This window comes from Lactuca saligna, chromosome 6 (genome assembly GCF_052625555.1).
Source record: "Lactuca saligna cultivar CGN05327 chromosome 6, ASM5262555v1, whole genome shotgun sequence".
Taxonomy (NCBI): Eukaryota; Viridiplantae; Streptophyta; class Magnoliopsida; order Asterales; family Asteraceae; genus Lactuca; species Lactuca saligna.
In genome coordinates, this window is record NC_136422.1 from 139,391,879 (window position 1) to 139,414,264 (window position 22,386).

The 22,386-nt window shown below is 32.1% G+C and overlaps 1 protein-coding gene and 2 non-coding genes across 3 annotated transcripts; 2 read left to right on the top strand and 1 right to left on the bottom strand.

Annotated features, from left to right (window-relative positions):
- Window positions 1–2,102: 2,102 nt before the first annotated feature.
- LOC145001959 (uncharacterized) lies at window positions 2,103–3,853 on the top strand. Its single transcript, XM_078961283.1, has 6 exons — window positions 2,103–2,331; window positions 2,628–2,689; window positions 2,773–2,902; window positions 3,073–3,145; window positions 3,242–3,307; window positions 3,447–3,853. The coding sequence occupies exons 1-6, from the start codon at window positions 2,156–2,158 to the stop codon at window positions 3,660–3,662; spliced, it is 723 nt and encodes a 240-aa protein (XP_078817409.1). The 5' UTR covers window positions 2,103–2,155; the 3' UTR covers window positions 3,663–3,853.
- A 4,604-nt stretch (window positions 3,854–8,457) lies between these two features.
- On the top strand, window positions 8,458–8,584 carry LOC145003703 (U6atac minor spliceosomal RNA). The gene has a single exon (XR_013662150.1). It is a non-coding gene; the product is annotated as a U6atac minor spliceosomal RNA (small nuclear RNA).
- An 11,441-nt stretch (window positions 8,585–20,025) lies between these two features.
- LOC145003574 (small nucleolar RNA R71) lies at window positions 20,026–20,132 on the bottom strand. The gene has a single exon (XR_013662029.1). It is a non-coding gene; the product is annotated as a small nucleolar RNA R71 (small nucleolar RNA).
- Window positions 20,133–22,386: the final 2,254 nt, after the last annotated feature.

A 22,386-nucleotide genomic window follows, 5' to 3' on the forward strand; every position in this document is an offset into this window, starting at 1 on the left:
ATATATATATATATATATATATATATATATATATATATGGGGCTAGATTTAAATGTGGATGAGCATTTACTGTGCGGGTGTGTGGATAATGTTATTCTATGAGAATGACTAAGAAAATATATTGTTTGGTAGTGTGAATACGTTCAATATTACATAACTATTGTCATTATCATGCATTCTAACAAATCAAATCGTCTCTAAAGGGTATTATAAACCTTTTTTTTTTTTTATGATTCTCATTCTATTAGAATGTGTTATTGATAATCATATTCTGTAAGAATGAAAATGACTGAAAAACAAGACGTGAGAACAAAAACAAATAAGAACTAGTGAGAATTCATGATAATGACGATAGTTATATGAGGTTGAACATATACACATTACCAAACAACTTATTCTATTAGTTATTCTCATAGAATAACATTATCCACACACGTCCACACATTAGATGTTTATCTTGCAACCTAAACAAGCTCATAAACCTTTATAAAGCTCGAACTCGAATTGTTTATCTTGCAACCTAAACAAGCTTAAGCTCGATTAAATATTAACTTCTATGCCGGTGAAATGTATTCATCCTTTCATCTATCCCAATCAACTTGTTATATCATTACCATTTAGTATCTCCTTTCTATTTCATCTTTCTCATCCCATAACACATGATGTATAAATAACTAAAGCATTAAAGGTAGAGAGAGTCTAAAGAGAAAGAAAGGAAGTGTCTAACCTGTTTGAAGTATGACTCCACCTCTTTCTACCCACACCCTACAACTTAGGGTTTTTCCATTTGAACTTCCACTAATGTGGGAAGCTACTGAAATAAGCGTTGCAAAGTAATCTATTGTTTCACTTTTATACATGCTAATCTTTATTCCTATTTTAAGCACCAAGCGATGTGGGATGATTAGATTTTCTCACTTTCTTTTATATATCCTTTTCCCATGAAGATTAACTCCCCGACATTTGATAATTAAAATCACTGCAAATAGATCAAATTATGCATCAAGTCCACATCATTTTACATCTAACTATGCATTAAGTCCACATCATTTTACATCAAATTGTTCCACTATTGCAATAATAAATTATTTGCTATTCTTTATTAGAAACAATCTAATGATGTTCGTGGCCTTCAAGCAACTAATGATTTTAGGCATATTTAACATATTTTAGTTTAGGGTTTAGGTCATTTTTGGTCACTTAACTTTTGGTTTTGTGGTCATTTGGTCACTTAACTCTTTTTAAGTTTTAAAAGGTCATCAAACTTTTGACTTCGTGCTCATTTAGTCATTTAACTTTTGTTTTGGTCACTTAACTTTTAGATTTGTGCTCATTTAATCACCTAACTTTTAAAATTATGCTCATTTAGTCACTAAACTTTTGAAAAAATTTAAAAGTTTAGTGACTAAATGAACACAATTTTAAAAGTTAGGTGATTAAATGTGACCAAACCAAAAGTTAAGTGACTAAATGAGCACAAAGTCAAAAGTTTGATGACCTTTTAAAACTTAAAAAGAGTTAAATGATCAAATGAGCACAAAACCAAAAGTTAAGTGACCAAAAATGACCTAAACCCTTTAGTTTATATGGTTTAAATGATTATTAAATTATATCACTTGCAAATAAAAACAAATTTATTAAGCACATTTTATCTACGATAATGATATCAAAATTTTAAAAAATATTATTACATTATTAAGACTCGTTTAGGTTTAGGATTTGTGTAAACTCGTTTAAGTTCAAACCAATTTGGCTTATGAGCCTAATTGAGCTCACTGAACTCGAGCTTGAGCTGGCACAAAATAAGCTTGAGCCAACTCAAACTCAAATCAACCTTTTAACAAGTCATTCACAAGTAACTATTCATATGTAAGTATGGATAATGTACAACAATTTTGAGTTTAGTTGACTTACAAATAGCAAAAAGTCTAGAGACATTTTGTAAACAAGGGTTAAATCTTGGGCCTTAAAAGGAGAATTTTGACCCATTGTGATAATGTGGCTAAATTGAAAACCTCTAGCTTTTAATTGGGCCAAACAAACTCTCATTGTAAGCCTATACAAGCCTTCTCTCTCTCTTGGCTGTCGACCCGGCCGATGTCATTTGGCGCGAAGAAGTACACACGCCTGAGTTTCGCGTAATTCAATCTGGAAAATGGCTCCAAAACGCCGGCGAACGACGGAGAGTGAAAACAAACCAGTAGTACCAAATTGTTCTTCAAGGATCACACGAGCTCGGAGTTCGTCGGTGAAGTTAAATAATTATAATTCGCCGGTGGTCGTCTTCGCTCACGGCGCTGGTGCTCCTTCATCTTCTGAGTGGATGATTAGGTTAGAATTTTTAACTCTCTCTCTCTCTCTCTCTCTGAATATCTATGCACATTCATGTTATCCTTCGTGAATGTAGGTTGAATAAGAGCTATTAAATCTTCTATTGTTGTTGGTTGTGTGTTAGTTTTTGATGCATTCTCACATCATTGCCAATTTTCGGTTTAAAATCTGCGTCTTATTAGGAACAAATTAGTATAAGATTCAATCCGATTAGGAACAAATTAGAACGCCACAAACCCTAACGAGGGAAAATTGGTTATGCTGGCTACAATAATCAGATGTTTGGTTTTATGCAGATGGAAGAACTTGTTGGCGGATGCACTAAAAGCTATCGAAGTTGTAACTTTCGATTATCCATGTGAGTTTCCTCATAAATCAAATTCATTCACAACTTTGAATGCTTATGAAATTATGAGGTTGTCTAAAAATAGCTATTCTCAGACATTGCCGGAAGAAAGCCTCCTCCCAAAGCAGAAAAACTAGTTGAATTTCACACAGATGTCGTTAAAAAGATTGCTTCCAAATACCCAAAACATCCTCTTATTTTGATCGGAAAATCCATGGGTTCAAGGTAAAAGTTATTCACCTAAGCTGATATGCAATTCAAGGAAATTCAGTATTTCAATAGATTCACATAAAAGATCGAACTTAATAAACCAATAAAATCTTGAGTATTTTTTTTTTTTTTTTTTTGAAATCTCAACATCAAACAAAACCAAAAGCCTTCATTGTTACATGCAGAGTGAGTTGTATGGTGGCTGCTGAGACTGATCTCAAGGCTTCTGCTGTGGTTTGCCTTGGGTACCCTTTAAAGGTAAATACGAGGGTATTTACGTCTTTTCCTCTTACAAGAAATTAGTACACAGTTTTTTCCTATGATAATAAATTTGTTAAATATATTATTTTGCAGGGCACAAAAGGAGCCATTCGAGATGAACACCTAATGCAACTTTCAGTTCCTACCATGTTTGTACAGGTGATTAATGAGTGTCAATTCATAATAAAATAAGGGCAAATCTGTAAAAGTTATGATTTAACTAACATCATCTTTGTGTAAATAGTTCATGATTATAAAATGAAAGGGTATTTTTGTCACTCAAACTTTTTCTTTGAAGGGTACCAAAGATGGGCTATGTCCATTGGGATCTTTAGAAGGTGTTAGAAAGAAGATGAAAGCTTTGAATACAGTTTATGTGGTTGAAAATGGCGATCACTCTTTCAAAATTGGAAAGAAGAATCTTGAAATGGCGGGAATCACTCATGAAGAAGTAGAAAGACTTGCTGTTCAAGCAATTGCAACATTTGTTTCTCAAGTTACTGTTGCAAAGTGATTACTATTAATTGCTAACCTTTTTTTTGTTAGTATATTACGTTATTGCCCTTGTAAGCTGTAAGTTGTAGACCCTATCTTTTTGTGAAGTTTTTTACTTATGGCGTAGACTTTATTTGTACTGTAAAGTCGTCGTTTGTTTTGACAATTTTGCCCTCCATGATATGACAACTTTAGGCTCTCTTTTAGGTGTCGTTTTGTGTTGACTCATGGACTTAATAGGAAAAACCATGTCTTAATTCGATAAGTTATGGGTTTTTTTTTTTTTTTCTTAAGTCTTGATTTTTTTTTTCTTCCAATTTTACCCTTGGCAAATTGTCTCCTAATTCTTTACATCCATACTTGTATAAAAACGTTGTTAATTCGTGATTTGTGTCAATATGTTATATCAAGTATTTTTTTTATTTAAATATTTAATATATTTGTTTTATTAATGTAATTTAGAATTCCCTTTACTTAGTAAACAGACACTTTTCATTCCCAACTAATCTAGATATAAGGGTAAAATGGTCATTTAGTGGACTTGTAGGCTGGCAATGGATAACCACATTGATTCCATACTTTAAAGTACAAAAAAAAAAAAAAAGATAACCTCACAAGGGTATTTTGGGTATTTCGTTACATTTTTTTGTCAGTCACCATTGATGCTTGATTTTCTTGTTGAAAAGAAATATTATTTTTGTAGTTTGGATTCTGGAAAGGTGACATAGTTGACTAATTAAAGGCAAATTTGAATTCTAGAAGGATATAGAGAGTCCAAAAATAAGTTGGTATTTGTTTGTCTATGTCGACTTGTTAATTTCCAAGTCTTTTTTTTACCATAATGATATTCTTTTGCATGCATTTGGATTAAATAAATATTTTCGAGGAAGTAGACTTTAGAGAACATTTTACATAAAATATGACAACAATACATCTTCCTTTCTGTAATTGTTTTATTTAGAGACACAAACTAATGGAACAAACATGAATTTGATTATCAAGTTTTTCAAATTTGTTTTTATCAAACAAAATTTTGATAGTGTTTTCAAGATCTTGGATCGAACTTGCTTCATGGAGTATATTTTTTTATATATTTTATCAAATTATTTGAACTTTTGAATCAAGTTTTAGTCTTTTTTTTTTTATATTAGAAGATTCATTGAGTAATTAAAATCAAGATCAAACTTATCATAAAAATAGACAAAAAAATAATATAAAAATCATTATATTTTGGTAATTTTAATGGTTCAAAAGACTATATTTTTGTTTCATTGGTAAAAGTTATCCAAATTTGACAAATTTCTCTCTATCAACCTTTTTGACCGGATATATAACAGGTTAAATTTGTCACAAAATAAAATTTTGTTAAAATATTCACCGGAACTATGAAATTTGACAAAATATATTATTTTAACTTTCAAAATTATCAACATACAAAATAAAATAATAATAAAAACCTCATATAAAAATACTAACATATTTTCATTTAATTTAAAAAAAAACCCTTATATTATTTTTTATTATTAAACCCTTTATATTCTTTGAAAATTTTATACTTGTTGATCTTAGGAAAACCCAAGTTATTTTCTCAAAGCATAAAAAACAATTATATTATTTTTGTAGTAATTAAAACCCTTTTATTTTATGAAACTTTCTAATCTACTAGATCACAAGGCCCGTGGATGTGCAGCAGGAAAAAAAAAAAAAAAAGGAAGGAAGGAAATGGTTCCCTACCTTGGAACACGATACTGAGAGTGAGGGAAAAGAGTGAAGCGAGTTTATCTCTCATTCTCTCTCATCGTGTGATTGGTTAGTATTTTTGTGTGATATTTATTAAATTATAAACCTACTAAAAAATTTATATAGAAAAATTTATGGTTTTTAATTCTCTATAAAATGAGTATAATATTTGTATGTCATATATATATATATATATATATATATATATATATATATATATATATATATAAAGTGAAAGATTTTTCCAATATACAACCTGCGTTTTGATGAGAAAAAGAAAAGTAAGAGAAATGCTGACGTGGCAGACAAAAAGCAAGGAATCCTTCCTGCACACATCATCGGGTCTAACCAACAAACATTTGAGAGTTTATCTAGCATTTGTGGCTATCAATGGTGTACTAATCTCAAAACCTTAATCTATTTAGTTTAAAATTTAAGGGTTTAATGTACTAAAAAAAATAATATAATGGTTATTTCAAGAATTTGATGAAAATATGATGAGTTTTTCTAAGTTTTTTCCTAAAAAAGTTGTCAAACTTGTATGTCATTTATTAACGAAACGGTTAAAACTACAAAAGAACAGCAAAAATATATCGTTTTTTAAAGTATTATACTGTATTTATTATCCGAAAAATGTATAATAGTTTATTTACTTTTCAACTAAAACTATGATATCGTGAGACCCATATTCTCTCATATTTGTTTTGTTGTAGGTTTTTATTATTATTTTTTTCGATAATGAATCCTAATCTTATGGATAAGTACTGAGAAAGAAGAAAAAAGAAAAAGAATTTTGAAAGCATCCCACAACGGAAAATGCATAACAAGTGGAGGTGTTTATTAAAGACAAAACTGCAAAAATGGTCTCTGTGTTTTTTTATTTTTTGTGGTTATGGTCCAAACGTTTAAAAAGTTGCAGATTTGGTCCTTTTCAATAAGTTTTGTTGTGGTTTTGGTCCCTCATCCGTTAAGTTCCTTAAAATGACAATTTTACCCTCAGGACCATTTTCACAGTTTTATCTTTTACTATACTATAAGGACCATTTTTGCATATATTCTATTTTATTTTAACAAAGTATTATATATTAATAGATATTATTTTTAATATATAACATTATATATTAATAAATATTTTTTTATTGGATTATTAATTTATTTTAGGTGATTTTTTTTTAAAAAAAATTGTTGGAGTAATTTTTTTTTATTAAATATTATATATCAATACATATAGTTTTTAATGTATAATATTTATATCATAATAAATATTAAATTATTGGATTATTAATTTTTTTAGTTAATTTTTGTAATTTTAATTATTTTTTATTGTATTATTACGTTCAATTTATTATTTTCTTCATATACTAAATGTTGTTTTATTGGATTATTAATTTATTTTAGCTAATTATTTTTTTAAATTTTTTTATTGAAGTAATTCTTTTTTATTGAATTATTATATATCAGTACATATAATTTTTAATATATAATATTTATATCATAATAAATATTATATTATGAGATTATTACATTTTACGAAACATTATTTTATTGGATTATTAATTTTTCTTTTAGTTGACTCTTTTTATAATTTCTTTTTGTTTGAGCAATTTTTTTATTAGATTATTATATATCAACAAATATTATTTTTAATATATAATATTTGCATCATAATAAATAATACATTATTGGATTATTAACTTTTGTAATTTTTTTTTGAATTATTAATTTATTGAGATATTACTTTTTATTTATTATAATTTTAATATAATAAATACTATCTTATTGGATTATTGTTTTATTTTGAATGTATAATATTTATTGTTTTTAATTTTATTAGTTCCACCACAAAATCGCCGAAATACGTAAAAGTGTTGATTATCATCATCAAAAATTAGCTGGATCACCTCCAAACACCTTCATCGGAGGTTCAATAGATATTATATCTTATTCCACCCAGCGTTGTTGGTAGCCACCTGCGACAACTTCTTCATAATCCACTGGAATCCTTCATATCTCACATAATGCGCAACAAACCCCGATAACATTTATAAGTGGTGGTGGTGGTGACCGGGTGATGGTGGTGGTATTTTCCCAATGGTTTCTCATTATAAGCTAGATGAAATGAAAGTGTTTGACAACGATCCTAACGATTTCGATGATGAGAGACCACGATTTTGCGTATCCCATGACTTTGTGGTGGAACCAATAAAATTAACAAGAACTACTATTATAATCCGATAAAATAATATTTAGTATATGAAGAAAATAACAAATTAAAAGTAATAATCCAACAAAAAATATTTAAAAAAAAAAAGAAATTACAAAAAATAACTAAAAGATAATAATAATCCAATAATATAATATTTACTATGATATAAATATTATATATTAAAAACTATATATATTGATATATAATAATTCAATAAAAAATAATTACTTCGACAATTTTTTTCTAAAAAAGAATTAGTTAAAATAAATTAATAATCCAATAAAACAATATTTAGTATAGGAAGAAAATAATAAATTAAAAGAAATAAAAGAAATAATCCAATAAAAATAATTAAAAATATTAACTAAAAGAAATTAATAATCTAATAATATAATATTTATTATTATGATATAAATATTATATATTAAAAACTATATGTATTGATATATAATAACTCAATAAAAAGAATTACCCTAACAAAAAAAAAAATTAAAAAAATCAACTATAATAAATTAATAATCCAATAAAACAATGTTTATTAGTATATAATATTATATATTAAAAATAATATTTATTGAAATATAATACTTCAATAAAATAAAAAAGAATGTATGCAAAAATGGTCCTTATGGTATGGTATAAGATAAAATTGCGAAAATAGTTCCTGAGGGTAAAATTGTCATTTAAAAAAAGTTAACAGCCAACCAGTTAAACTTAACAGATGAGGGATCAAAACCACAATAAAACTTGTTGAAAATGATCAAATCTGCAACTTTTCAAACATTTGGACCATAACCACATAAAAAAAGAAACCACGGGGACCACTTTTGCAATTTTGTCTTTATTAAAGCAAGATTGGGGAGAAAAAAATACGTTCGCTAGGAGAGATGGTTGGCATCTCCCTTGACAGAGATGGGAGCGGCCTTCGGGCTTATCTGTTACTACACGTCTGGCTAAGGCTATCCACTCCGTTTGATCTCTAACCCTATTTATTATTATTATTAATTTTAAAAAAATAACTTTACACAACTAGATTTAAGGTAATATATCCTTTTTAAATTGCAAATAGAAGACATGTAACTTTACATTGGAATTCTAATATTCTATAATCATGAAATTAGTATTGGCTTTTTAATGATAGATCTTTCATTTTTTTTATAGTTATTTTAGTGATCGATCCATATACAAAAATGTTAATTGCATTAGTTTTGTTTAATTTATTAAACCATTTATATTATAAACGAGAAGAATATCCATGTTTTTGAGATTTAAATTAAATTGAGATTAAAATCAAGTAGTTAAAACTTTGACAAATATATCAATAACAAAACTATATCATTGACATTAGATATAAAATAATAAATTTTACTCTAACTGATATATGCAACTAAAATTATTTCGAACAATATTATATCACTTAATAACATATATTATGTATTTGTGCTGAATTGTGCATAAATAAAATAAAATATAATTTTCGGTTTAAAATTATTTAAAAAATATTATGTTTAATAAATTTAAATTTTACTTATTTGATTTTTTTTAAAATTTCGATCATGATGATTATTTGAAATATAGCAGCATAAGTTAAATTATGATTGTATTTTATTATTATTATTATTATTATTATTATTATTATTATTAGAGGAATTTACAAAAATATGTGAGTGGTGGTAGTGTTGAAGCAGTGTTTAAAAACCGATTTGGATTGGCCGGTCGAACCGGTTGGGCTGGAAACCGGAGTAGGGAACAGTTCAACTAACATCGGTTTTATGTTTATTTCTTAATCAGAATGAACTGCTCCGTGTTACAAAAATCAGGTTAAACCGGTTAAATTAAACCGATTGAACTGGTTACATTAAATAGAAACATATGAAAATAAATTATTTTCATAACAAATTTTAGTTCTTTTCACATCTATTTAAATTTCTTTGAATAAAAACATATGGTAAATATTATCAAGTTTTTTAATATGTTTGTATTTATCTAAAACTATATTATGTTTATGTATTATGCTTTATTTTATTTTTGATGTACGTGGATTGATGTAAAACTCACAGTTATGTGTTTTTAATATATTTGGATTGATCTTCAACTTGTATTTATGTGTATTTTTATGTTTAAACTTGTGAATGTCTATATGTGTATAGGAAAATAGAAAAAAAAGATGAAAATTATAGAAACCGGTTGAACCGGGAACCAATCATCATACCCGGTTCAATTAAAAAACCAAAATTTTAAAACATAGTGTTGAAGGACGGAGGGTGAAGGGAAGGAAAAACAGGAGTGTGTGAGGTAGTGGGATCACTAATCTATAAATCATATTAATTCATTTTTTTAAAATTATAAATAATAATCAAATACTAAAAAAATAAAAATAAATAAAAGATAACAGGCAATATAGTCATTTCATGTTTAAGAGGATAAAACATGTAACATTTAGTGATATAAGGTATATTTATTGTGGTTTTTTAAAATATCAAGTTTAATATCTGTTTTTTCGGTCTCATAAAAGATCCATAAGGTAGATAACTACATCGCAACATCGTAGGCCAAGGTTATTGCATCTCAAAATCATCTCTTATCTCACATCACCTATTCATCATCGCATATCATCACCTTGTTATCATTATATTTTTATCATCACCTATCTCTCATCACTCTTCTACTCATCTTTACCCAATATATTTTTAGGTATAAAAATACAAATACAGTTTAAATCACGTAAAAACATGTATAAATCATTAATCTGACATAGATATCAGGAACACAAATAATAAACACATATAACATATATTAATATTAAATACTTCATATCTATGTGTAAGATGAAAGTAACTATGCACTCACTTGTTAAAGTGACGACTCGAAATTCGGGTAGCATTTCGCATTTAACAATTGTCTTTTCCTTTGACGAAACCTAGTATTATTATCACTAAGTTTTAGTCTAATATTTATTGCGACTAATTATTAGTCTAGGTTCATCATTAACTCAAAGTATACTTTAATGATCTATTAAGTAAGAAACAACCAGGTAGGATCATATAAGAGGTAGGGTCTGTTTGATATACGACGTATACTGTTTGGAAATCCCACTTTAAACACCTCACTAAATCACAACCTAGATATCATCTCCGTAAGTAGATCAATCAGTATAACGACTTTGAATCACTGATAAATCTTGTTTATACATTCTTAATAACGATAATGAACTTAAACATAAGTTATACTTAAAGTAGGGCAAACATAACTCACTTATAAAGGAGTTTAGCGAGGAATTGGGCTATGCGCGGGCAGAACCTCTAAGCAGAAAGATCTTCTTCTCGGGGCCTTCAGGTTCTCCAGGACTCGCTTCTAACACCTAGGGGGTGCTAGGGGAAATAATAGGGGGTTTGGGAGAGATTGGTTGAGAAAGGTGTGGGAAAAATGAGTGAAAACGAGTACTATTTATAGGCTGCTAGCACCCTTGTACACGGGGTGTACACAAGGGGATGATGGGCGTACTTCGAGATACGCGAGGCGTATTGGTTCCAGGTGTCACCATCTCGTGTGAAGCCATAGGGAGGAAGGTGTGACCCATATCTTGCCACGTGTCACTTGCTGGTTAATCCCAAACATTAATTATCTTCTAAAGTTTGTAACTTTCGCATACGAGCTCCGTTTTTTATGTTATTTATATCCACACGTAGGTAGTGATGTGATCTGCAATTTTCATTTAGACTTCACCGACTAATTTTGAATTTATTTTTAAGGTTATATTTTAACAGACTTAGACAGTTAAAGTCCGTTAAAAATTCATAACTTTATCATCCGACGTCCGTTTTCAACTGTTTTTATATCGTTGACATCCTATTAACGATATCTTCAATTCTCTATTAGGTTGTGTCGGCTAAAAATCGATCGGTCTAAAATTCGATTTTCGGGTGTACACTACTATGTTAAATGTTAGAAAAATCATAACTTCCTCAAACGAAGTCAGATTTGGACGTTCTCTATTTGCACACTCTCGGCTTAACGTATACTATGAATTTTGTTTATATTGCTAAGGATAAAAAGTAGTTTATCAAAAAATTAATTTTTGCGATACGCAATGTCGTACCGGTGTAGTCACGAAACTTTAACGGGTCATAACTTCTTCGTTATAAGTCGGATGTTAGCGTTCTTTATATATACAGAATCTTTGTGACATATACTATAACTTTGGCTAAGATTATTTATTCTAAATAATCTTCTATCAAAAAGTAATTTTTAACGTTTATTATCTCTAAATTGACTAGTCCGAATCTGTGGGCGTTACAGTGTTTGAGGGACGGATCAAAGAGATAGCAACGGTTGATAAGATTGTATCTTACAATGTTGACAACATTGTATACAATGTTGACAACATTGTATCAGATAATGTTGAAGAGTCTTCACGAGAATAAATTGTGGCAATAAATATGGTGGAAGAAGAAAGCTTATATAAGTTTGGAAAACTAGGTGACAAAACTTTGTCAGACAATGAAGAATCAAATGAAGGATGGTCAGAAGATGTGTTCACACACGGAAAAAAGCTTCAAGCATCTTTTACGGTATGTCTCCCGTACCTGATTGTCCTGATCCGATTCTTGAACCCGGACCATTTCACACTTTAGGTCCAAATGATGATATGTTTGTTCGTCAAACGTATGATAACAAAAAGACAACTAATATTTGCTTTGATTCTTAAAGCAACCAAAGAAAGGTTTCATTTTTAAGACCAAACTTTCTAACAAAAATCGTTACGAGGTATATTGTGAAATTGAGAACTGTAGTTGGTGTTTATATGCAAAATGCCTTGATACGACTGACAAATTTGAAATCAGGACTTTTAACAATAAGCACACATGTTCGTCATTACAAATACACCCAAATCATAAACACAAAAATAAAAAAGTCATGGGTACTATTGTGCATGAAATTAAAGGGAAAAAATCGTTCAAAGGTTTGTCGGCCTAATGAAATATCAAGGGATATGAATGCTTTACAAGAAATCAATGTAAGTTACAAACAAGCTTCGCGTGTAGAATAATATTCTATGGAACTGTTGTTGGGGTCCCATGAAGAATGTTTTTCCAAACTTCTTATTTATTTTCATAAGCAGAAGAATCATAATCCTGGTACAGTGGCTTATATAGAAACATATTCTAAAGATTGCTTCGAGTGTTGTTTTTATGCCATTGGGAGCACGATAAATACAATAAATTTGTTCTTATTTAATATATACTAATTTGTAAAAAATGTAGAGTGATTACGTTTGAATATTAATTGCAAATATATTACAGATATGAACGTTCAAACATTTTATCGTAAAGTTATAATTATGGATAGTGCCCATTTGAAGGGGGATTTTAAGGGAACCATATTGAATGCAGTAGTTATGGATGGGAACAACCAGATAATTCCCATTGCACACGTAATGTGCAAAAAAAAAGTGGTCTTACTTGGACATGGTTTCTTGAAAAACTATATGAATGCATTGGTGATTGTCACGATTTGACATTTGTAACTAATAGGGCTAATGCAATTCGGGTTAGTATTGAAAATGTTTTACCAAACACTCATCATGGTGTGTGTGCTTTTCATGTACTAGGAAACATAGTACACCGGTTTAGGCAAAATGATAAAACAAAAGTCTTGTTTTGGAGGCATGTGAGAGCTTACAAAACAAATGTATTTGAACATTTATGGTATAGATTTAGTTCTATTAAACCACAAGTAGTGGCGTACCTAAGCGAAATTCCAAGTGTTAAATGGACTAGAGCATATTGCATGTTGAAACGGTATGATTACATGACCTCCAATAGTGTGGAGTCTATGAATGATTTATCTATAGATGCAAGGAACATGTCTAATAACCCTTCTTGAGTTCTTCCTCTGTCTTGCACATGAATGGTGTAACAAGCGTCACATCGATGGAGGTATGACTTTAATTAGGTCGAATAATAATTTAATTATATGTAATGATATATATATATATATATATATATATATATATATATATATATATATATATATATATGTCCTTTACAAGGAAACGTTCAACAATGCTAATAGAGTTGGCTGACAAACTAGTTAGAAAAAATGAAGTGTGTATGACAGTATGGTCCGTTTTAGGTGTTTCAGATGCAATATATCAAGTGCATGATTTCAAACATGGTGGCATAGTTGATCTGATTCACGAGACTTGTACCTTGCAGACGTCGGCCATCTTTCCATGATAAAGGCACCCATTATATGCTATACATTTTAAGATACAAATGTTACAATTATTTATATAAATTATCATCTAAATAAGTAGTGAAAATTTAATGAACGTTATCGAAAAAATTAACCACCCAAAGTCAATAACTGCAAGTAACCTTGATCAAAACTCCACATCCAGTGGGAGTATATGCAACATTTGTGTAGTGTTGAGGTTGGAATAGATCATATTCCATTCTTTCCAAAAACCCAACGTACTAGCAGCCTGAAGACTATCAAACAATAGATGATTTGAAACATCACGAATGTCTTCATTTTCTTTTTCGGGTCACTCCACAACTTTCTTTTCCTTCATCTGGTGATTTTCTTCAATTTTGGTGTGGTGTCAATCTAAAAAATTAAAACTTTAATTAATTAACAACGTAATATTTTATAAATACACCAAAATTTGATTAGATTAATACCATTGCCTACGATGTCCACTGATACTATGAAGGAGCCCTCATTTGCTGCGGCCTCTAGTGACGGATCAACATATTTCCCCGTAGTTGTAGACCCAAATTCCCGCTCCAAACCATGCATAAATGTATCATCATAATTCATCTTTGTACTATGGTACTATGTTTCTCCCTCCTCTTCATTTACCATGTTCTCCCCACTAAACCTTCTATGTGGTTTATCTTTTTTCTGTAATAAAAGTTCCGCTTTAGAAGTTAAGCCAACCACAACGCCTATTAGATGCTTCATCAATGTCTTTGTGCTCATCTTCTTCTTCTTTACTGACCTTGCGGATGTGTCACCTGATATATGACTTCTTTCTACTTATGGGTGCTGCGAGGAAGAAGCACTTGTCGTCGTTTTTAGTCGAAGATGTTTCCGACTTGTACTTCTTTCTTCGAGGAGGTGAGACAACAAAAGGTGGTGGACGTTGCTGTCGTGGGGGAGATTCTACATGGGTAAGAGTCCAATTCACATAGCGAATATAAAATGGCTCCATGATCTACGTCTCGTTTTCCACAACAACAACAAGCTGGTTGTTAGGCTGTAAAAATCAGATTGGTGGTTTAACAGAAAAAAAACAATGGAATTTGTAATTGTATATAATTATAATATAACCATACCACAAACATGTTGATTATTCGACGACACTGAACCCAAGATATGGTGTTATTCTTCTTCACGGCCTCATTCGTGGCAATTTTGTCGACATGTGAATATAATATTGTGTTACCTCTGGGAACGTCTCCAAAATCCATATCTATGGAAAAAGGGAAGTATGATGCTATTATAGTATAAAAATAAAAGTACAACAGTATTATATAGTACAAACGGAAGTAAAATGCTATTATGGTATAAAAAACAAAAATACTATAACTATTTAAATTTACATTAGAAACTAACCTTAAACTGAAGCATAAAACCGGAAACGGTATACTTGTGTATTTTCTTCGATTCAGGATTGGCCTTCTTAAATAGTTTAAATTTTTCTATTTTCTCAAACATTCCATGCATCAACCCCAGAGTATAGGTCCATAAATCTGTACCCCATGCAAAACTACAATTTTCAGTTTATTTATTATAATTATTTTTGTATTTACAAACAATTTAAATGTAATACCTGTTCTGATCATGTATATTATCCGCAAGCTTGTATACTTCCGCTGGAATGCACATTTTAACGTCTCGTCCGTTGAGACCTTTCAACATAGAAACAAGTTGGATAAGCATTACCGCATCTTCATCATGAAGTTACAAATAATTCGGAGACATAATGTACTCTTCTAAATCTCTAAGACACAAACATGCATCTGCAATGTTTGGGAACAACCGAGCCCGGAGATTTAAATTTGATTGGCCTTTTTCGTCATGAGTAAATCGACATAAGGACCAAGTATTAACCCACTAATCAAAATATACTCTGTTTCATCAAAATCCAACTGTACCCCGTGTATCTCAAGCAGAAACCTCCTCGATTCAAACACCTGTTGAGGTCGTACTTCATGCAACATTATCAAATGCATGAGTAATGGGTCACCATTAGGGACATGCATTCCTAAGAATCTTCCAAACGGTGTAGCTTCAAATAATGCTCGTTGCAATTGAGTTAGTCTCGGAAAATAGTCTTTAATGATCGTACCGATCACGCCTTTTAAAGTTAAATCATCTTTTTGTTTGAGATCATCGTGCGATAAAACATATACATTTAATTTAATATAAAACGTTAGTAATTGAAAATAAAAACAATGTTTTAAAATGACATAGTAAATTCGGTTAAGGCAATAAATAACAATGTACTTTCAATTTACATTAAAAAAAATACCTAATTATACCATTCACATCAATTTACATTAGAAAAAATAAACAACATACTTTCAATTTTCCATTAAAGGGTTCATTTTGAAATTAATTGCTACAAAAGGGCAAAAAAAGGGAAAACGACAATTTTAGGTCATTCTGCAGAAGAGATAGGTCACTCCGCGGAGCCCTTGGTGGTTGTCGAGGCCAACAAAATTAATAACCCTAAATCTTTTACACTAAAATAGTATATAGTGGTAAAAGGGTCAAATCTGCGGAGATTTGTTTAATTTTATAACTCTATGAAAAATTTCTTTGTAGAGATACTTGTAAAATAACAATAAAAATAAAAATGGGGGGTTATGGTCTTTTTAAAATACTTGAAATAAAACTAGAATTGAACTAAGATTTAAATGGACAATTTAACAAAATAAGTTTTTGATGTAAAATCAATAAGAGAAAGATGTTTGACTTAAGGTTTCATCACTTTGAACTTTGATGAATATATCATTAGAATCCAATGGTGCAATACTTGTTTTAAATCCTTAATTTGGTTATAGTAATCCAAGAAGCTTGAGACTACCTAAACTTTTCTTAGTTGTTAAAAATAGTTAGAGAAGCTCATAACAATTTCCTTAGTCAAAGTCATAATTTCCATTAAGCATGTAATTAGTGAAAGTCAACTAGCATTAAGAACCAAACAGTCACCAAATCCAAGAGGAGTCAAACGCTTTTACTACCATGTTGGAGAAAATGTTTTTATGATTGTGTGAAGCAAAACTAACACAAAAATCATTTGTTGCTTTGTAATTTGAGGATCCTTTACTTGATCAAGAAATTAGTCAACTAATCACCACAAACACATTTACACTCATGAATAAAAACATACAAGTAGTGATAAGATGTTAAAAAATAAAACATTTTCATAAAGATTCAAGAACTACTTCATGGAGTCTTCAATATTCAACAAAAGTTCAAAGGATTTCACCAAAGTCAACCAAGTTTTGTTTAGCCAAGCATGACTGAACTCATGAAAACAAAGTAAGTAAAGATTGTACCAAACATTTTACAAGATTTGAGAGCAAAATGATGAAGTTCTTCAAGGTTCTTGGTCTTCAAAATGCTCCAAATTCTCCAGAGAATGCTACCGAGTTTGGATGTGCAAAAGTTGAGAAAAATGGCACACCAACCTTCCCTATATAGAGCTCCAATTAAAATCTTGAAAATGCCCCTGCAGGAATCCACACGGGCCGCATGGAAACCTTACGTAGGCCGCGTAAGAGTAACGAAGGTTGTACTTTGTCCAAACCTTCAAGTAATTGGCAAGCCCACTCCATGCATCATCTCCATAACTATTAAGCCTAAAATCCTTTATGTCCTCCAAATCCAACCGCTTCCCATAAGTCTCAAACATCCCCGCTCCACTAGAACCGAAATGTAACGACCCAATTTTTACAAAGAAATTTTTCATTTTAGAATAATCAAACACTGTACCAACATTAGGAAATCCAGCTATAGTTGTTTCAAAACATAAGTTAAATTTTATCCCAAACATCATAGTGTCCCGTGAAAACACTTGAGAGAGAGTGCACACCGCGCAATCATGCCTTGCCCTTGTCCTTGGGATCTGAAGTACCTGAAACAAATCCACAACCTGTAAGCTAATGCTTAGAAAGTTTCTCGTAGCATACTGATATTGCCATATTTATACTTATTTTTAGGAAGTATTTAAGTACATTTTTATTAATAAATTGATAATATGTGCAGAATAGTGATATTTATGAGTTTAAATTGTTATTTTCAGTCAATACAAAGGATTTTCGAAGAGAGGGACCAGAGGTGACAAAATGGGGAACATGGGAGGCTTGGAAGACAAGAAAATAATAATTTCATAATAAGAGCTTAATTCACGACGTGGCGGTGCATCCCACGACGTGGCACGGGTGTTCCAGTAGATAAACATCGCGACGCGGAGGATTTCCTTGAAGGATACGTTTTACTTGGAGCCCACGACGTGGCGCATATGGCCACGACGTGGCGCATGTTTTTGAGGATTATATAAGTTCTCCTATTATTACGAATAAAGGGACTTTTGGCAGAAGAAAAGGAGTTCCAGGAGACGTTTCAGAAGAGAAGAAAGGTCCTGAAAGAGGGATTTCAACACCAAAAGAAGTAAAGTTTTATATTTAGTTGATTATAAACATGTTTTTCATTAGTTTTAGCTGTGCTAGTTTAATTACTATGATGAGCAGCTAAATCTAGCTACTTTTGCTTAGCTAGATGAAGCTTTGAACTTATGAATAGTTATATGTTTATGGATTAATTTGAGTTGGTAAGAGTTGTTTATGTTTGATTTGTATAACCTAGCATGTTATTATTTGCTTATCTAATTGCTAGATTGCATGTTCTGTGTAGCTTAGTGACTATGAAACTACATGAACTTGTTTACCTAATAATTTAATGAACATTAAATTGTTAGAGCTAGGATTGACCAATCTTAGTTAGTAATTAGGCTAAATAAATCTTAGCTGTGCTAGAGAACGTAAATTGTGACCATAATTGCGTTTATACAACAAATCTTACATAGCATATTCACATTCATAATTAGTTCTGTGTTTAATTATGTGTGAACATACATGGTTTAACATGAATTAGTTACTTATTGGTAAGATAGAACAAAATTACTAATATAACTAAAAACCAACTTAATAACCCATAATCATTAGCTAGCCATAAGGAAGAAGTGGATTCAACTAAGCAAGAGTGTGTTTTTTTTATTAATTTGATTAAGTTCATTTGATCTTGCAAAATCAGATAAAACCCCCTTATTAAATTTGTTAATAAATTAGGTTAATTAGTAACACCGTTCCCTGTGATCGACACCCGACTTACCTAAGCTATACTGTAATCTGACTAGGTACACTGCCTATAAGTGCATAGTTAGTCTTAGTTTGTTAGGTTATAAATATTAAAATTAGTGGGTACTTTCGTGCACATCAAGTTTTTGGCGCCGTTGCCGGGGAACGGTGCAGATTATTAGTTTATTTAGTTGAATTAGATTAATCGTTTTTTTTAGGAATAAAATCTGCAGAAAGCTTAATTGGTTATTTATTTTGCTAGTTTATCTTAGTTTAATTATTGTTTTGTTTGTCACAGAGTTCACGACGTGAGATTTAGTATACTCACGACGTGAAATCCGAGGGTTCATTTTTAGTTTTTCTTATGTTAGTCCAGTTTTACGTTTTAGTTTAGCAAGTTGCAGGAGTTAATGACCAGAGGCTCAAACACACCATTGGTGCCACCACTAGAAGATCCCGAGTTTGCAATTCACAAGAAAAAGATGCCCTTGCAAAAATTGAAGTCAGCCTTCTCTAGGAAATCAGGAAAGAAGACAGGAGATTCAAGTTCCTCAACGAAGCACGAGAGCAATCTTGAGCATTTGGATCATTCACCCGTGCAAACCGAGTACGAAAGCGACACCGAGCCAGAATTTGAAGAACACACGAGTAAACCCGAGAACGAGCCAAGGAACGAGATGGCAAATATTGAAGAAATGTCCATGGGAGCTTACAAGAAGCGGATCCGCGAAGATGTGGGTCTCGGATTAGTCCAACCCGCAATACCTGCCAATGCCACATTCGAGCTGAAGGGACACATATTGACTGCGCTGAAGGACATCCCATTTTTCAGGAAAGACCATGAGGATGCTTTTAAGCATCTAGATGAAGTCAATGACATTGCTGATTACTTCAATGTACCAAATGTCAACAGGAACACCGTCCTGCTTAGGATGCTGCCCGTTACTTTCAAAGGAACTGCTAAGGAATGGTTAAAAGCACTCCCACCGGGTACAATCACCACTTGGGCTCAAATGCGTGAGCAATTCCTAGACCAGTTTTGCCCGCCATCCAAGATAGCCAAACTCAAGAAGGCAATAGCCAACTTTGAGCAACAGCTGGGGGAGTCACTGTACGAAGCGTGGGAGCGTTACAAGGGCTTACTCAGAAACTGCCCGCAACATGACCTAAATGTGCAGTAAGAGATGTCAATCTTTTATGATGGGGTCAATGTGATGACAAGACAACTCCTTGATTCTCAAGGACCATTGACAAGGAAAAATCCAAGGGAGGTCAAGGAGCTAATTGAAGAATTCGCGAAACACTCCCGCGAATACCATAACCCGAGGCAGGATGGAAGCAAAGGCGGTGGAGGAGCCCAAACTGAAGAAATTGCAGCTGTCATGGCCATGCTGAATAACATGGATCGCAGGATAACACAAATGGACCAGTCGATACACGCTATAAGAGTGGGGTGCGAGCGATGCAATGGTCCACACTTGACCAAGGACTGCAACGTGGATGAATTTGGGAACAGAAAAGCTCAAGTGTGCTACTCTAATGGGGATAAGTTTGAAGAGGACTGGAGGAAACCGAAGAAGGAGTGGCTGCCATATGAAGAATATAGGAAGCAAAAAGAAGAGAAGTATAGGCAGACAGGTCGAGGCCTCTATCAAAAGGAGCAGCCACCAGCCGAGAAGAAACCCGACCTAGAGACCATTTTAATGAAATTTATGGAAGCATCAGAAAAGCGACACGAGGCCACGGATTCCGCTATCATGGAACAACAAACATTGATCAAGAACCAACAAGCCTCCATCCATAACCTTGAAGTACAATTTGGTCAACTAGCAACTTTAGTTCATGAAAAATTTTCCCCGAAGAGTCCCGAAGTACAAGCCCAATCTCACGTAATGGCCATCAATACTGAAGAAGATACGATATCTGAGTTCCTGGAGGCGTTGGAAGAAGAACCGCAGCAGCCCAAGAAATTAAGGATCGACAATGGAGAAAGTGCTGAACCAGGCGACCCACAACGTGACTCTCCTCTCGCCACGACGTGGCGCAAGTCTGAGCAAAAACCCTTTGCGCCTATTCCAGCTTATCATCCACCTATGCCATTTCCCACCCGCGCAGCACTTAGTCGACTGGAGAAGGAACATTTAGAGTTTGTGAAGCATGTGAAAGGGATCCCAATTAATACTCCCTTTGTTGAATCCTTATCCAAAGCTTCCGAAAACCAGAAATTACTGCAAGACTTGATAGATACGCGAAGGCAATTAAAGAAGCAGTCTACAGTGATTCTGAGTGAACAAACTTCAAAAGTTGTTTTGGGAGAAACACCAGAAAAGATGGGGGATCCTGGACGCCTCACTCTTCCATGCGAGTTTGGGAATAAAATGAAGGTTAATGCTTTAGCCGATTCTAGGGCTAGCATTAATCTAATGCCTTTTTCATTTTATCAAAAATTGGAGATTCAGAAGATGAAGGCTACAAAAATGAAGATTCACATGGCGAACCGTTCGGTGACACAACCCCGAGGCATAGTGGAGGATATTTTGGTGAGAATTGGAAAATTTATTTTTCCAATAGACTTTGTAGTCATGGACATGAAAGAAGATCCAGATGTTCCGATAATCCTAGGACGGCCATTGCTCAACACTGCTGGTGCCCTTGTTGATATCCGCGAGTCGAAGCTAACTTTGAGGGTTGGAGATGAACAAGAAGTCTTTGGGATAAAGGATGACTTTCAAGAAAATAAAGAAGAGGTGTTCACAATTAATGAAGAGAATGAACTAGAAGAACTGGAAAAGCTTATGGAAGAAGAGATAAAAGTAGTTCATCAAGTCAAAATGACAAAACCAAAGGCATCTGTTCCATATTGGATTGAAGTCATAGCCTACAAGAGCCCGCCTTCTTGGGTAAGCAAAGAGGATGAGGAAATAACAAGTGATGAAGAGGAGGACACTTCAAGAGTAACAAAGCCGGTAGTGAAAGCAGAAGAGAATGACATAAAGTACAAGGAGGAAACCACGGGCACAAAACACAAGCTTGAAGAAAAGGGAAAAGCTAAAAAGGAGAATTCAAAGAAGGCGTATAAAGGAGAGTTCAAGCTTACAAAAGGCGGTTCAAGGAACAAAAGATCTTGGTGGAGGACTCTTCCGAAGATTCAACGTAGAAGGCACGGAGTCCAGCTCAAGACTCCAAGAAAAAGAAGCGCTTCTCGGGAGGCAACCCGAGTTTGGTTTGCATTTTCTTTTTAAAATTTTCTTTCTTTTCTTTTTAAGTAGGAAAGACATCGATTCATCATCTAAAAAAAAACCGGTAACTAGTAGAAAATTAGCTGTAGGAAACTTTAAATAATGATTGATATGCAAAATAATTAATTAATATGATAAACATTATTGAGACTTTTTCATCTGGCAGTCTCCACGACGTGGGCA

What these genes read in the sequence shown, in the direction of transcription:
- LOC145001959 (XM_078961283.1), top strand. Translation starts at nt 2,156, where the DNA reads ATGGCTCCAAAACGCCGGCGAACGACGGAGAGTGAAAACAAACCAGTA. An exon ending in TCTTCTGAGTGGATGATTAG is followed by an intron (nt 2,332 to 2,627) that starts GTTAGAATTTTT and finishes GGTTTTATGCAG; the next exon opens with ATGGAAGAACTTGTTGGCGG. An exon ending in TGTAACTTTCGATTATCCAT is followed by an intron (nt 2,690 to 2,772) that starts GTGAGTTTCCTC and finishes AGCTATTCTCAG; the next exon opens with ACATTGCCGGAAGAAAGCCT.